The 18,100-nt window shown below is 36.8% G+C and overlaps 1 protein-coding gene across 1 annotated transcript in view; it reads right to left on the minus strand.

Moving 5' to 3' along the window:
- DNER (delta/notch like EGF repeat containing) overlaps positions 1-18,100 on the minus strand; it is an 89,630-nt gene that overhangs the window by 33,776 nt on the left and 37,754 nt on the right. The window contains exons 3-5 of the mRNA XM_026040075.1: positions 13,950-14,044; positions 11,394-11,560; positions 3,122-3,267 (exon numbers count right to left, since the gene is read on the minus strand). Coding sequence (XP_025895860.1) covers positions 3,122-3,267; positions 11,394-11,560; positions 13,950-14,044 — 408 coding nt within the window. The remainder of the gene's footprint in view (positions 1-3,121; positions 3,268-11,393; positions 11,561-13,949; positions 14,045-18,100) is intronic.

The raw sequence follows: 18,100 nt of genomic DNA on the forward strand, positions 1-18,100 counted from the left end.
AGATCGCTAATTAGAGTTAACTTTTCCATTAAGCAGATGTATTCCTGTATTCTTTATCATTAAACTACATTTGAAAGGAAACTATGAACTACATAAAAACACAAAGACCATCATTAATCTTGGCACTGGAAGCAATGATGATGGCCAGTGTAACTCACAGCTGATTCACAGCATTAGCCTTTATGCACGCTCCTACAGAACTTCCTTTGCATCCTGGAAGACTAGATAGCAAAAACACAATGAATTATAAACAAACAGCAAATCACAAAAACCACATTGTAAAACTAAAGAAAATTAAAGTTGCAAGCTTGCAAAAAGAAATGTGTAAGATGGGGACACTTATACAATGGTTGCTACATGTTCATCATGTAATTTGAATGGTTGTTTGCTCCATCATGAGGGAAATCATTATGGCATTTTAGTGACTGTCTCACCTAAGATGAGTTAACTGGCAAAAACATCCTGCTTAATGAAAGAGGCATCTTCTATTTTTAACTAAAGAGTTTTTCACGCTCTGTCTGAATCCATTTCCTGGGTTAAATACTATTATAGAATCACAGAAATATAGAAGCATAGAATCATTATGGTTGGAAAAGACCTTCAAGATTACCAAGAGCAACCATAAACCCATCACCACCATGTCTGCTAATCCTAAGTGCCTCATCCAGACTGCCAAGGATGGTGACTCCACCGCTTCCCTGGGCAGTCGGTTCCACTCTTCACCACTCCTTCCATGTAGAAATTCTTCCAAATAAGTACCCTGAAAGAAACCTGGAGCAACTTAAGGAAATTTCCTCTTGTCCTACAGTTACTTTAAAGAAGAGATCAACCCTCGCCTTACTACAACCTCCTTCCAGGTAGTTGTAGAGAGCAATAAGGTGTCCCCTGAGCCTCCTCTTCTCACGACTGAACAACCCAGCTCATGCAGTCGCTCCTCAGAAGGTTGTGCTCAGGCCCCCTCACCCACTTTGTAGCTCCTCTGGTCACACTCATGGAACTCAGCTTCTTTCTTGTAGTGAGGGGGTGGAAAGCTGAGCACACTATTCAAGACACTCCACATGGGCAGCAATGGTTATCACACTCTGAACCCTAACCCTACCCAGTTGTGTAAGTTGAACCTGAAGCCAGCAGTCCCATTGAAGAGTCAGAGTCAAAAGTGTCCCTGGGATCAGACGTGGCTGTAGTGCTGCATGTCCTTCGCCACACCCATCCAGCCCTACTTCAACTCCCACACTTTATGAAACAAAGACAAAAAGCATGTACATTTTTTATTTGAAAGGGAGAGATATCAAGGATATTGCTCTTTCTAGCTTTTTCTGATTACAATGTAATAGAGGATGCCTTTTAAATAAAGGTCTGAACACGTTTTTCTATCTGTCTCATAGCTTCAGCTACTGACATGTCAGTTAGCTACAACATAGCATAGGATATGTCAGAAACAGTACCTCAATCAATTTTTATTACAATCAGGTTCAAAGAAAGAACTGGGTGGAGAAATAACATGAAAAATTCATGACTTCTGTCCATGCTCTGAGAAAACGAAAAACAGGCTGAGTCTGCAGGAGGGAAAGATCTTTTCCACTAACAGTTCTAGTTTTATCTTAGGAAACTTTCAACATCAAGATTAGAAGTGGTGATGTGAAGGTCCCGATTTATATATTCTGGAGTGCTATAATAGCTTTCTTTTCCTGCCATGAAGCCAAATTGTCTTCTCTTTTAAAAATAATTTCATTTGAAAGTAAAATCTTGTGTCTTCAAAACTTATAAATCATGTTTCTCTATTAAAGGCAATATCTAAGCATCTTCTTTAAAAACACAGAATGGAGACATTAAAGCCTCCACATGGATACAAACATTAACATCTTTTTTCTTTGTCATATACCACATGGAGTAAGAGAAAGAAATTGGAGACATAAAAATGGACAAGTAATGCAGAAAACAGAAAATTAAATAAGACCATCAAAGCCTTTAACTCTTAACTTGACAAAAACTGGAAAGCGAAAGGCATTCTGTTATGTCATTGCATATAGTAATTTTATGTATTATTTGCTTAAATCAAACATAAAACATTGAATTTCTAAAAGATGTCAAATTCTGCATTAACTGGATTATGAAGCAGCACATTCACATCTGAACGGACTGCTGTTGTATATCAGCCAAGTGGCATGGCAGGGTAGCATTTACTTTTAAAAGCATCTTGCAGTAATTGTGTTCACACATTACCTGAGGCTTTTTAAAATTTCACTTCTAAGAAATGAAGTCGCTCAATTATTCCAGATGTTAGCACTGTCATGTATATATAGATATTGCAACAGATTAATTATTGCTGTTACATTCCCAATGGACATTTTCTATCAAACATACTTATTGTGAATTTAAAATCAGAAAGTGGTAGCAGACGAACTACCACTGAATTCCCTAAATATGATGAATTCCCTATGCTCGCAGCAGGCTCACAAATGTTCATATTGACTCAACAGTTACTATGGCTTTTATCTCCCAAATGAATATTAATAAAACCTAAGATCAACTGCACATATTTGTGCTGAATATTACCTTTAATCCATGAAATAAAATCAACATATATAAAAGGTAATAGAGAATAAACGATCTCAGTAAGGGAAGGTCAGTCTGATTTTGTAAACTCATTGTACACGATGAAAATTCACTACATTCTCCTCTTTTATTTTTTCATGTCACCATATAATATACAAAACAATATCACAGGGGCCAGGAGAGCTTTTATCTCCATTATAGTCTCTCAATATGCTATATAATTATTTAAAGAAAAGAGCTGTACAGTGAAAACTAAATGGATATGCTCTCTACCCTACTCAGACAAAGGCAAGGCAATTCCCAAACATCCATACTGTTCAGACAGTTCCATGGCACTATTCAGTAACTGTGAATAAGCGTAAGACATATGAAGAGAGAAAGAGAGTGCTTGATTTCTATAAATGACAAGAAAAAAAATTATTATTTAGCAACATCTCTAGACTTTTGAAGCCTATAGCACAGCAGCAGGGAATGCACATACTCAAAGCATCAAGTACATTTAGCCCCCATTTCTGCGACCACGTAATTTCCACTCTAAACACCAATCTCAATAGGTTCACCTTACCTCACCGGCTTGTGTGATACATTTTCCTTTCCCTGAACACTCGAAGCTGTCCGAATGGCTGCCCACAGGCAGGCAGGTACTGACTTTCACTACTACAGTCAAGCGTAGAGCCACAATGCATTTAGTAACCGAATCATTCAAAAAACCTGGGGGGGTGAGAAAAAAAAAAAACTTTTCAAAATTTGTGCTAATGTGCTAATACACATTAATGCTTTCTTATAGTTAGACAAACAAAAGGGAATTCAAAGGAACTGCCAACTGAGAACATCACTGTTCATATTTCATAGAGACATTTTGAAACGTAATACCTTTAAATTAAAATTGAAACAGAGTTTGGAAACATGTTAAAATACTGATATTGACCAAGAGAAAGAAGACAGACCAATAAATGAGACCTACCTTTAGGGCTCTGATCTACACTATTTTGGAAAAAAAAAATTGCTTAAGATAATGTTTAATTATGAAGTACCTAACATTTTTAAAAATTACACTCTCATTTGGCTAACTTCTAAGAAAAATATATTTTACTCCTCTAGTTATATTTTGATTAAGCCAAATTCAGCTTAACCATCTAAAATGTAGGTGAACTCCCTTATAATATCGGTAATATTGTTACATAATGTTACAGTCATAGAAACATGGTGGGATTATACTTTTCTTCAGAAATGAATACTGAGAGATTAAGGAAAGAAAAATACTGGTTTTAATGCAAATATCCTTAATATTAAAGGGAATGACAATAAAGAGAGGCCGGACATACATGACTCAGAATGATTTTCTTGATATTTTAAACTTCAAATTCTAGAATCCATTAACTGCTTGAGTCTCAAAGGATTTCCCAAAAAGTAATCCATCTTCCTGCACTGACAATATTATATCCACTCAAGGGAAAAAACAAATCGTTACAACACAAAAATTTGTAATGAACAGTAATAAAACAAAGTTTCAAGAAACTGTCTGTATTTCAAGTGAATTATCTTTCCAAAATTGCTGCTATGGACTATTTGCATTTTATATTTGGAATAGTGAAGTTCATTAATGCCAAAAATTCTATAGAAAAACATAAAGACAGCCGTTCTTTGTTCTTAATTTTTAAATCTCATTTTTAAATGCTGCATTCTTTGAACAGCTAGTTTATACTAGGAACACTGACCTCCTAAACTGTAACTTCAAAGAAGGAAAATGTCATATCCAATATAAACGTCATGAGCTTGATTATAACCTCTAAGAGGTATTAAATATTCAAAAAGATTAGGTGACACATATTAGGTATAGTTGCTAATATCTAGTGGTCTGTTTTGGCTATTGAAGATTACTGTAAGCTGATGAGCAAAGCCAATTTGTTCCAGCCTTAATACATACCACACTTTTACCCATCTGTTCAAAGATTCAGCAAGAATTTTCTTCTTTAACAATAGAAGGAGATTGTCAGAGGTCATCATGCAATTATATGTGAATGCTCAGAAGAATGTGGTATTTAGGAAATGTCTTTGGGTTCACATTCGCTTGTCTGAAGCAGACTGTTACATATTCTTCAGGACAGTTCCCTAAAGGAATATTAAATCAACCTTCTTTGTACTTTGACTCTTGTTACTATTTTGGTACCAAAGTCCTTAGGCAAACCAATGAAAAAAAAAAACCATTATTCTCACTGGAATGCCACATTTTTTTCCTGAAATTTCCAATTATCTCAACTAATTTCCAAAGACTAGGAAAAGAAAAATACAGCTATTGATTTTCCCTCCATAGTGGTTACATACAACTTTCTGAGATCTTTAAGCTTTAAGGCCCTGTCTGATCTTCAAGTTCTAATTTAAAGGTTCTTCAGATGAGAGAGGGAGAGACCGCCAAGGCGCCTGGCCACTCATTTACAATGCAGCACCAGTCTACAAATTTTTCAAATTATTTTTAGCCTAGTTTCCCAAGAAAATGAGACAGCAGTGGGATGTCTATCAGTTTCCATCTGTTCCCTTTTTCTCCTTCAACACTAGCCCACACCAAAAGCTTTTGAGGTCACAAATCAACTTCAACATTTTATAAAAGCAGTAGAATTCAAAGATGCTACAAAAGTTCTTACAGCTTCCTTGCCCGTCACGGTCCTTACAACTAAGGGGACTGGTAGGTCAAAATGAATAGGAAAACAAAAAGGGCCCAAGAACAAGCTGATGTCATTTCTCCATGCCATGTAAATAGTACAGTCAGTTCTTCACTAGTAGGACAATGGAACTACAGATATATTCAAATACAAGAAAAACAGATACTATCACTGCTTCCAGCCCGAAGCTGTGGCGCTGGCTGGGTGCACCGCACCTCCAGTTCATGGGATCAAGTGCCATAGTGAAGGTATAACCAGGGCAACCACAGTTTCACTTCCAGAAGCAGCTGCCACCAGAGCACCCTGAACTGCTGTTTGTGAGCCTTAGGAGCCAGGGACAGAAGCTACCCAGCTACTTGTTCACTCACAGTTAATGGCAAGTCAGAGAAATAACCCAAGTTGTCAAGGCCACTAAGGCCTATTAGATCTCCCAGGACCCTGACACCAGTGCTGTTGTATTGAATTTCAAACAACAGATCAGAAATAAATTAGCCTCCAAATACAGACTAGAAAAATAACTACCCAGAGCTACTTGCTAAAAATACAGACAGCTATAGATAAAAAAGAACTGTGAATACTATTTTAATTAAAAGTTCTCTGAAGAGTAAACATCATGTAACTTAAAACACAATATTTCAAAAAAATCTAAGTAGTCTCATGACTATTACATCTTCCTACAGTTCAGAAAAGGCATATAACTTGATAATGAAGCACAGGGAACAATATTCTTTTTAAACATAGCCTTTTTGCAGAGCCTAATGACATTTTACACAGTGTTTTTGATTTCAGCTTTTTAATTTTTTCCCCAGAAGTCTCCTTAGAACAAGTCGCTCTGTGCAAGTTTTCAGGCTATCCACACCCTGCTGCTGCTATCAATTATTGAGAGGACATTTTCCGCCAGACCAGCTCCTGTGCCCAACAGCCCAGGGAAATGATCAGAGTTCATCCCTCTGCTTCCCGCAGCCAGGCCCTCTCCAGCAAAGCACTCACGTGCAAATGAAAATCCCATTAACCGGAGCAATGTGCACCAACCTGTGCAAGTCACCCCCCAGCCTGACTTGCACAACCAATTCCCATCACGTGCAAGGTAGCGAGCCACAGCTGGGCAGCAGTAACTACACGAACACCCGCTCCGTGGCATACGCAAGGCAGAGCTAACTAGCGTAGCCCACAGCGAAAGCAGGTTCAGTCAAACGATGTCACTCATCCCCTGGGCTAAGAGGTCACACAGATGCTCAGCTGATGTGTGGCAACTTGTTAAAGCTAGAGAGCCACTTGATTACGTGGCTTTCAGAGAACTCCAGTTCAAACACTTGGTATAATGAAATAGAATTGTCCTATTGTAAACATTATTTCAGCACACAATAAACCCCAGTTTTTCAATGGATATATACATTAAAAGAAGAAAAAACTCAGAAAGCATAAAAGGGCACATGCCATCTAAAACGTGGTTGTAAACTTGTCTCCTGGCTTTTCCTTTCTTTAAAAAGGCTTGTTTTTTTTTTTTTTTTTTTTTTTTGTGGAACTCAAAAAAGCTGCCTGCTTTATCTTACCATAAAGATGCTGTAGAATGCATTTTTCAAGCAAGTTCATAGAACTATCAATTTGATTTAGATGAATACTTTGAAATATTCATAATTACAGTTGAAATATGCATTGATCTAAAGCTTTATTACAGCTGCAGATTACACTCCAGATGTTTCAGTTTTTCTTTGCCACAACAAAATAAAAGACCAAAATAAACACTGTAATAGAAAGCTAATGCTAGAAGATTCATTTTCCATTCAGATAAAAGTATTTTGCTTCCATTCATATTAAGTATGTCAAACCTTCTGCTTTATTATCTGTGAGGTCTTATCAGAAAAAAATAGCAATTTGGTTTCTAAATTTCTTTTTATTATTTCTTTTTTATAATCAGACAATAAACTGAAAAAAACTAATGTAGCAATATCTCATGAAAGCTGGTTTTTCAAGGTGTATCTTAGAAGTGCTAAATAAAGCAAGAGTCTTAAAATAAGTAATTTGAAGTCACTAACAGACTTTTTTATATGATTTTAGGTATATAAAATTTTCTACTGTATTACCAATGCAGAAATTGAGACAAAATACTAATACTTCCTAGTGTGTCTGTTTTTTGTTATTTTTCCAAAGGATATCTCATTGTTTTTGCTTCAGCACTAGGCACACTAAAATAATAAAATTTAAACTCATTTATCTGGGAAGCTGATGAGAAGCAGGTTTGGCCAACATAAACCACTGGAAAACCTGAAAACTTGACAGCATTAAGTGAAGCAGTGATTGCACTTTTGTTGTTTTTGGCAGGGAAGGAGATGGGTTGCATGCAAATGCATGCCAACTGAATGCTCCACATAATGCTCAAAACTCAAGATAAACACCTCTTACCTCTTAAAATTTAAGTGATAATCATGTAATAATTAACAACATGTATTTTTATTATCTGCTTTTGAAATTCATCAGAAATAAATAACATAAGCCATGGTGTTTTTTTATTGTCAGTATAATTGGACTGTCGAATGTTATTTGCTACAGCGAAAAAAATTGAACAGCCTGAAAAATCAACTCAACAGCCAGAAAAATCAGCAGCCAGAAAAATCAGCATTATAAAAATCATCCATTTTTTAATGGCATATTTAGAAAAACTATGTACAGTTTTGAATTCTAAACAATGAAATGCATATTATAGTTTTATTCATGTTAAGGAGAGATGGCAAGTGTCACATAGAGCAAAAATTAAAATTAGAATCCAGAATACTAAATTAATAACCAAATATCCCAAGTTTCTGTGACAGCTGGATGAAAACATCTCATTCCAGGAGCAGCATAGTATTTTGCAGAGGATACAGACAATCCTCTGTAAGCAAAGTATCTCCTACAGCATAAACGCTTATCCAAGCAGTACTAAATCAGGCCAACTCTGAGACCTGCTCTAATGTTACTTCAGTCCAATTACCTCCAGGCAGAGTGGAAATGGTGCCAACTTAAACTGTCTCTCATTCTCATGAGTATATTCTGAGTCATAAAGCACAGAAAACTTCCCTTACTGAACAGCTATATTAACTTAGCACAAGAAGAAACTAACAAATTCATGGAGGGGGAAAAAAAAAAGAATGGTAACCAATCACTATAAGACTTCTAACCACATAAGCATTGAAAAACATAAATATTTTAATGTTGGTATAATGTGGTTTGTTTGTGGTTTGTTTTTGGACAGCAGAACGGATATTTTCAGAATAAATAGTTTTCAATCAGATAAAATTTGGGTAGAAACATGCATGCAACAAATTATAAATGATTTTTGAGAGAGTTACTGCACAAGCTGAAATTACACTAGAATTACACTAGAATAATTAGAAATATCTACAAATAATTTCAGTATCAGAAAATTTGGAAGAAGGATCAAGCAAAATAGATAGGTAGATGAGAAGAGAGCAGTGAGTATTGTCTAGGTTGACTTAAAGAAGGCTTTTAACACTGCCTTGCAAGACATTGTCAGAGGCAAGCTGAAGAAGTACAAGCTAGATGAGCAGATGAGCAAGGTGGATGAAGAACTGGCTGACAGGCAGAGCTCAAAGGGTTGGGATCATCATCCAAAGTCTACTTGGAGGCCTGTAGCAGCTAGCAGTGATCCCCAGAGGTCAATACAGAGTCCAATGCTGTTCAACTTACCCGTAAATGACCTGCTTGAAGGGACAGAGTGCATCCTCAGCAAGTTTGCTGATGATACTGACTCAGGAGGAGCGGCTAATACACAAGAGGACAGTGTTGCTGTTCAGAGGGACCTTGACAAGCTGCAGAGATGCGCAGAGAGAAACCTCAAGTAGTTAAGAAAGGTAACTGCAGAATTTTGCACCCGAGGAGGAGTAACACCATGCACCAGCATAGGCTGGGAGAGCAGAGCTCTGCCAAGAAGAATCTGGGAGGCCTGGTGAACAGCAAATGGACAACTAGCCAATGTGCCCTTGTGGCCAAGGCCACCAATGGCATCCTGGGCTGTGTTAGTAAGATCACTGCCAGCTGTTTGAGGGAGGTGGTCCTTCCCCTCCATTTTGCCCTGGTGAGACTGCATCTGGAGTGCTGTGTCCAGTTCTGGGCTCTCCAGTGTACAAGAGATATGGAGCTACTGGAGTGAGTCCAGCAAAGGGACAATAAGATGATTAAGGCTAAGGATCTCATATGAGGAAAGTCTGAGAGATCTAGGACTGTTCAGTTTGGAGGACTGAGGAGGGATCTTATCAGTGTAAATAAATATCTAAAGGAAGAATGTAAGGAGAATGGGGCCAGACTGTTCAGTGGGGCCCAGTGACAGGATGAGAGTCAATGGGCGCAAACTGAAACGGAGACAGTTCCAGCTGAACATATAGAACATTATTTATTTAATTGTGGGAGTGACTGAGCACTTGAACGGGGTGTGGATTCTCCACCCGTGGACATATTCAAAAGCCATCTGGATAGGGATCTGAATACAGTCATGGAAAACCTACTCTAGGTGACCTTGTGTAAGCAAAGGGATGAACTAGATGATCTCTAAAGGTCCTTTCCAACTTCAATCATTCTGTGAAAATTTAACAAAAATAGACAGAAGTATAATTAAGAATCTCCAGAAAATCAGTATTACATAACATGAACAAGATTATTAGCACAGTGTTTATGAAGTGCACTTGGCCTCATAAACATCAAGGAAAAAGTGCTTTTCCCCTCCATGCCAGAAAGAACACAGTAAACAAACCAAAGTAAAATCCCAGCGACAAAGACAGCTGAAGACAGGTAAGTAGGTTAAGGTAGCTCTATGAATGAGTACGAGAACATCCATTTTAGGTATCTAAATTAACAGTCAAGGCCATATGGCATCTGAAGTCTGTAACGATTTCCCAAAGCGGCTGGCCCCCTCTGTTTAGGACTAGTCAATAGCTTATTGCCCAAGCTATACATTTAGGTAGCTATCCCTATGAATGCATGACATTTGCAAAATAGCCTGATTTCAAAAACATTTTACCCAGTTTTACCTAGTTGTAGTTAACACTACAAGACAAAAACGAAGTTTTACTCCAGAGAGAGGTACATAAGAAGAGTTTCAACTGCAAAACATCAAATGTAAAACTAGACTGGATGGGGAAGCTGGGGAGGCACTGTGAGGGAGGCAAATAACAAAGAAAATATAAGGGACTAGAACATTTATTGGAAGGAAATGGCTATCACTAAAGAAGAGCCACTGCTGAGGGCAACTGAATGACTACACTGATAACCCTCAAGCTATATCTTTGCTAAGTGACAACTCAAAATTGAGAAAACATGGCACTTCTGCATTTGGATTTTTCTCTGTTGCAGATCCACATCTACAACTGAGGCCAATATTTCTGCATCAGAATGCTTTTAACAAGTTGCTGAATAACAATTTGTGGTAGCTTATACTTCATTATAAGACACACAACATTTCAAGAAGATTACAATAAGTGCTGCTACCACAATGACTTTGGTTTCATGTCTTAATTACAACAAACCATCTGGCCAAAAAGCTCTATTTAATTAAGTCTATTGTGTCTGTGCATGAAAAATGCATTTAAATCAATATTATTTCCCATGCTCTTAAAAATAACGCATCAACCTACTTTCATTCCACCCTTTTCACAAAGATGCTCAACATTTAATTGCCCAGCGAAACATGCAGTTTTTTTCTCAGATTTAATACTTACACCGACAAACCTGGAAGAGTGGAAGTGAAGAATAAATATTCTTACAAGATCAGATTTCCTAACATTATTTTAATAAACTTTTAAAATTTATTATGTACGAGTTTAGGTTTCTTTCCAAAGTATTTCATGATAAAATATTTAACATAGAAAGCCTTTAATATTTGGAAGTGTTTACTATAGCCTTTACTAAAAACCTTACAGCTAATCAAAATGAAATATATAAAACACCTTTTATTATCTAAAGCTGTCAGCATCCAGATTTTAAAGTGGGTAGTGCCACGTATGTAAGTATTTAGTGCCTCTTGTCTGCTTTGAATGAACAGAATTCCAAACATGGTTTCACTATCGCATCAGGATCTTTGATCACTAGCTAAAAAACCTCGTTCTCTAGGAGTTTCTCCAAAGGTTGGGTAAACCATTGACTATCCCCTTCAACTAGCAAACAGAAAACTAGCACATTACTCACCAATAAAGTAGTTGTGTCCTAATGCAAGCATTTCTTCAGGAAGAACAAGTCCACCAAGTGCCTGGAGGAGAGTTACACTTCTGCCATCTATAAGGGAACACTGCTTGAATCCAGTTGTTGTCACTTTCCATAGCAGGATAAGAGAAGCTGTAGCATCTTGCCTTATGCTATGGAAAAAAAGATAAAAATAGCTATACTGAAGAAAAATGGCATTAGAAAGTACACCTCTGTGAAATAAGAACAAAAAGGAAAAACTTAATACAACAAGTATAAAACTCAGAAAAGGCCAGATGCACATAAACTGAGTTTCTAGCTTCACAAAAAAAGAAAAAATCCCAAACACTATCTATGGAAGCAGGGCAACTTGCACATTTTCTCCCATTTTCAATATCTCCACAAAATAAAAGAACTCAATATTAAGATTTACTAAATTAATGCAATCATACACACACTCCATTTCTAATACTTGAGGGACAACATCTTAATGTCCAATAACAGTTTTATATAATCATTATGTAACACAATCACTGCTTTCTTCACTGTCCGGATTCAAGGCTTTTCACATATTACCTCCCTTCTACAACTACTGTGCTGTCACTTTCTGCAGCTGAAACATATCCAGCCCTCTTGTTCACTGAGGTAATTATATTCCACACTTGGAGACTGATGTTAGTAGAAATCTTCATTTGTTTGATATACTGGATTGAACATTCAGAATAGTTTATTCTTGTAAATCAAAGGAGTCATTTAATGCACCCAAGGTCGCTGATTCTGTAGTGATTTCCTAAACAAAGACAGATTGGATAAAATATGATAATCTCTAACTGCATATATACTCTCAACCCCACAGAGTGGTTTTTTTTTGTTGTTGTTTTTTTGTTTTTTTTTTTTTTTTAAGCAAACACTATATCTATATCCGTTTTTATTTTGTCTCAGAGCACTTTTTCAACTCACCTCCATAAAGAAAAAAATAAAGTTTGGCATGTATCTGGAAAGTTTCAAAATATTTGCATTACTTTCTTCTGAATGAATTCCAAATACACTTGAAATCCTCCAAAAATTCCAACACAACTTTATCCAAATGCAGAATACTAGTAATTTTTGCGTAAAAAAAACATTCCCATCACAAGAGCTGACCAGCTCGCTTTGAATAACAAGTTCTGTTAATGTGAATGCAATAGAAAATAGTTCACAGTTTAGTGACACCTGACGGCCAAAACAAAAGAAAACTATTGAACTGAAGTTATTATCCTTACATAGGTACATAGCCATTGAACTGGAGATACTACACATGCCATTAACACAGGACTTGAATGAAAGGAAGAAAGACATTACAAGTGACCGGGAAACTGAGCTGCTTCAGCTTGTAGACAGTCTAAACACACAACCATCTAACATGAAAAATGGCCATGGCTTTCCAGCCCGCTCTGCCCAGATTAGCTGTCAAAATAAAACATTACTCAAGGCAATACAGTATAAAAAATGACCAAAAAAATGTCTGCATACTCTGTAAACTGCTTTTAAGCGGAACCCTCCATCAAGGGTTTTAAATACAGCTGTAAAAACTACTAACTTGAATGTATTCTAGTTTTCAGGAATAAGCAGCAGTTATTTGCTTACAAATTCCAAGCAGCCAGAGCAGCCTTGGCTTCCTTACTGAGGTTGATAAAAGCTAATCAATGAACATGACTCAATGTTGCACAGGAAGAGTAAGACAGCTCCCCCTTTTAGCAGGCCCTGCTCCGATCTGTCTGCAGCCTGTCTGCTTGCATCAGTTTGTTTTTTCCTGTGAGCATGGCCTTTCATAACTGAAAGCTGGGATTCTGGCAGATAAGATGACAGCATGAGAAAAGTAGGATAGCTGGGGAAAATCTAACTCTAAAATAGCAGCAAAGTTGTGAGCCACAGAACAACTATGTTTGCAGGTTTTTATTTGAAAAAAAATCCAGTAATAAAACTCCTCATGCCAGCTGATGGTATCAGACCTTTCAGGGAAGTTAGACTTGGTTAATTAGAAGTTACAGAGCGAGCATTTGATGGAAAAAGGAGCAACACTGAATTTAAATTCTTTAAAAATGTGAATTGTATGACATATACAAAAATCTTACAGTTGATAATGACACTCAAAGCAATAAACTAAAACTGAAATGCAAACATAAATAATATATTTATATAAGCAATAAGAACTACTTTCCACCAGCGAGCGCAGCTTGCAGATTAAAGAAAAGAAGTGCATGAAGTAAAAATGTCATACTTTCTCATGTCAAACTGACATCTTCAACATGCCTTTCCTAATTCCTAATGTGTACTGATGACTTGGAGACAGTTCTCATGCTCACATCTTCTAAAGCACTAAAATACATGAGGAAAGTTACAGCACGCAAAGAGCTGTCCTGGCACCACTAGATGCCTGCAGGCTGTCTAATGCTCTTTCCCATACTTTAAGTCATTTGACAAGTCTGGCTATCTGAAAGATGGCTGTCTAAAATACCCAGGCAAACTGACTGTAAAATAAAACTATTTTTATATTCCATCACATATGACAAATACTCTTACTTTATTGATGTGTTCTGTGGAACTTCAAAGGAGATAAGCCGGCCTCCAGCAGAAGTATTGGAACTAGCATTTCCACAAGCTACATCTGGCATTATCTGGAAAAACACCACACATTTAGTCAACACTAAATCACAAAATATGACCAAACAAAACAAGAAATGCTTTTTGTTTAAACAAACACACACACAGACACAAGTGGTAATCCAAGATTCATCTTCTAAATTTCGCTTTCAATTTCCTGAAAGAGATACCTGAATCTTTCAATATTACTCTCAAAAATACTCTCCCACTCTGCCCTAACAAGATCCACTACTATTCTTTCTAACTGTAAGATTTTTCCAAGGGAAATGGATAATCTGAGCTTTCAAATGGGGGAAAGGAACACAGACATAGATCCAAAGACATTTTTACATGACTGTATGACTGCCTTTACTATTTTGGTATACTATTTGTACTAGGTTTGAACTAGGAAAAGTAACATATGAAGACTCCTTAAGGCTACACTTCAGCCAGGATACATAAATGCAGCTTTTCACTGCTGAAAGTAGTTTCCTGGAAGTGTCTGTAGTATATGAATTTTCACAGTGCATCTCTTTGAAGGCTGACCTAATATGTATTTGTAATTCTACAAGGCCTTATTAATACTGTCAGACTAATCCTGAACAGCACAAAATGCAGCCATTTACATATGTTTCTTTTGTATCTTGTGAGCTGAAAAAAGAATTACGCTTTGCTACCTGCAAAGGAATCCATACGATCTCAAGCTTACAAGTGGCCTGTAAGAGAAATGACAAAGTTCATCTGGGTTTATGCAGATCCCAGTAGGTCTGTTAACACTGTAGTAATGAGCACTTTTGAATACCAGCGAGCACTTTGGAACACTGGAACAAGCTGCCAAGGTATCAGGTGGAGTTTCCAGCCTTGAAGATACTCAAGGCCCAGCTGGGCATGATCCTGGGCAACTTGTTTTATCTGGGCAGGGGCTGGATTGGGTGATCTCCAAAGGTGCCAACCCCAACTGTTCTGTGATTCTGTGCACACAAGAGTTCCTGGATTATACAGAATTTGAGATAAAAATAAACCCCTTTGAGAAAAGCAAGGTTATGTTCTGGGGTGATCTCCCATGAGAACTAGCACCATTAAAAAGAACCTTTCATTTCTTCAGTAGGACATAAGCCATCAGGATGAATGTATTACAAATAATGCTTTTAAAAACGCTAACTCTTTTAAATCTTCTTCTGACACTTTACATACTAATTTTTAATTCAAAAAAAGCAAGTTTCATAACTTGCAGTTCTGCCTTTTCCATCAGGATAAGGCCCATAAGATTTCAGCACTTTGGGACAAGAATTTTATTTTCTAAGCAATAGAAAATTGCTATCAGCATTCCTTATACAAGGGGGAAAATATTGTGGGGGAAAAAAAAAAAGAGACTAGATCCTAATTACAAAATCTTCAGCAGCTATCTACAGAGAAACAAGAAAGGAGAAGGATGAAAATAAAATATAAGTTAATAGAATCAGAAGAGAGGGATTGACTACTTCCTTCTTGTAGTCAAGATGACAGGCAACGATCCAGAATCATTTCTGGTACAGAAGTAAATGCTACTCACACGGGACAGAAAGAAAGAAAAGCAGTTCTCTTACTCTCTAGTACATTTAAGCCATTAGTTCCAAAAAAATCTAGTGCAAGATGCTTTACCCCAACGTTGAGTTTATTTGCTGCTACTCTCAAGAGTTTCATATGGGATGATTCTTGAAAAAAAACCAGAACAGAAAATAAAACCCTACTTCTAACACATCTCAACAGCGGGAGAGGAGAGCAAAAGCGTCTGGAGTAGGAGTAGTGCCTCTCTGAAGAACACCAAGGGAAGACTGACAGACTGCATCCAAAAACAGTATCAAATGAAGAAATGTTGCCAGTTATTGTAGCACTTTAAATTTAATGCAAGTCGGCAAATCTACCCAGCCAATTTTATCACAGGCAGTTTGTGTTTCCTCACTCATCTGAGCTAAAGTCACTTTGTGGAGTCAGCAATCATACTGTAAAAAGAATCCAGTAGAAGAAGAGAAGTTTTACTGCAATCCTCTAGATAGCCCTACTAAAACAGCATTTCCTATAGAAGATAATAATATCAATATTATATGAAGAGGTATACGTTTCAGCAAGCACAGCAAGTTATCTTATGCAATGACACTTTCTCAAATAGATTAGCTAGGTCATAATTTTAGCCAGATGCCTTCTTGTCTCCAGCTGGCTAAAATGAATGACTTCACATAACCATTCAATCCATGTTAGTTCCTTGAATGAGTAATGACCATTTCTTACTGCAAATTGTATGGAGCTGTTTTGAACAACATACACAAAATTCGACATAGTCAAATATTTACACTCAGACTATGAGTTCAGGTCGTCAGAGAGTAAGCTAGCATGTAAATGTAACCTTCATCAATTCAGTTCTGTGATTCTCAGGAACTTTCAGGTGGAATGATTCCTGAAAGAGTAGTTAAGAATCTAGATACTCTTCAAAGACAGCACCAACGATCACCAAATAACAAGAACAAACAAAAATGATTCCCTCTCCTCTCCAGCATTTTATTTACATTGTGCAGAAAGTATTTCTATCATAAAGGTCATAAGAGAAGTTTGATTTTAGGAAAGCTAGTACACTAAACATCACCTCAAAAAGAGGTCAAGAAATCACAAAACAGTAGATCTTGCAATACAAAAAAAAAAAATAGGGGCAAAAAAGGTTGGAAGTTATGCTTTGCAAGCTTTGATGAAAGGGAACATCTTCCTGCTAACACCTAAACTTTTAATCTTGAAGCCACCTCCAGGAAGGCTTGTAACAGACAAGCAAATCTGCAGCCCCTTCACTTTCATGGAGATCAGGGAGACAACGTCTTAAATCAGCAACTGGGAACCTTCGCTTCCACAGAAGTCCCTCTCTCTTGCAGTGATTTTCAAAGAACAGAAAAATCACTATGGAACAGTAGATTGCGGAAAATGCAAGTCCCATCGAAACATCTTAAAAACATATAGCCACAAATCATTTACAAGTGTTAATGATGTGATTTGTAATTCTGAAATACATATGCTGCATTTCTCAGATAACAGAAGACACACAGAAGGATGGAACTATTACAATACCAACTTATAAACTATCTGTTTAAGCTGAAATGCTTAATTAATCTATCTAAAATGAAAGGCAGTTGGAAATATTACTAATACATTAAAATAGCAGAGCACAAACTGAAGAATACACTAGGGAAATTTGACACAGGATAGCTTTAATTGATCAGGACATACAGGGAGGACACTGTGTCCAAACTGAAGAATAAAAGCAGATCACTGTTTGTTTCTGCTCCAATACTCTCTCTCCAAGCTCCACACTCTTTGCCTGGCATATGTTTTACTGAACAATAATAGATACAGTAGAGGGTATTTTAAGAAAGCTCTGTTCACCAGACTTTGCCTAACGTAACTTCCACTGAAATAGGACACTGTCCAAGTTAGAAATACTAGTGTAACTACTTGCACTCTAGATCTAATCTGTGGGTCATACAATATCAAACATATTGCTCATATAAGCCAATTTTACTTTCAGCAGTTTATTTAACTAAAGCTAAAGTAGCCACATGAATGCATTTGCTTGGGCCAGCAAATTATGTTGAAAATCAGAACATTTTCACGGGTTCAAGTCATGCCTGTTCCATTTCTTGGCTTTGGAGCATGTGAATATACCTCAGAAGAATCCTACTCCGTCAAATAACTTAAAACTGATGTAACTGGCATTTTATGTATTTATTTCTGAATAAACTCAAATGAAGCAACTTTCCTCTACAATCTATTTGCTAAGAAAGGGATGTCAAAGATTTTAATTGTCTAGTGAAATTAAAACATTCCTTCACCAATGAGTATCATTAACCATAATGCTCATTACTAAGTTGGCATCATGAAGTAAATAATTGATAATTCATTGTTAAGTTTATGAATGCATGTACTTCCCACCTATACTTGATTTTCACATGTAAAGATTAATATTTACTTGTAACTGGGTAAAGCTCTTCTAGTACTTTTTTTTTTTTTTTGATATTAGAATCTCTGTAAGGCCCTTGACATCTGCTAATAAAAAGAATGTACAAGCAGTA

The sequence above is a fragment of the Nothoprocta perdicaria genome, unplaced genomic scaffold (assembly GCF_003342845.1).
Source record: "Nothoprocta perdicaria isolate Ctin4 unplaced genomic scaffold, notPer1 scaffold_25, whole genome shotgun sequence".
Classification (NCBI taxonomy): domain Eukaryota; kingdom Metazoa; phylum Chordata; class Aves; order Tinamiformes; family Tinamidae; genus Nothoprocta; species Nothoprocta perdicaria.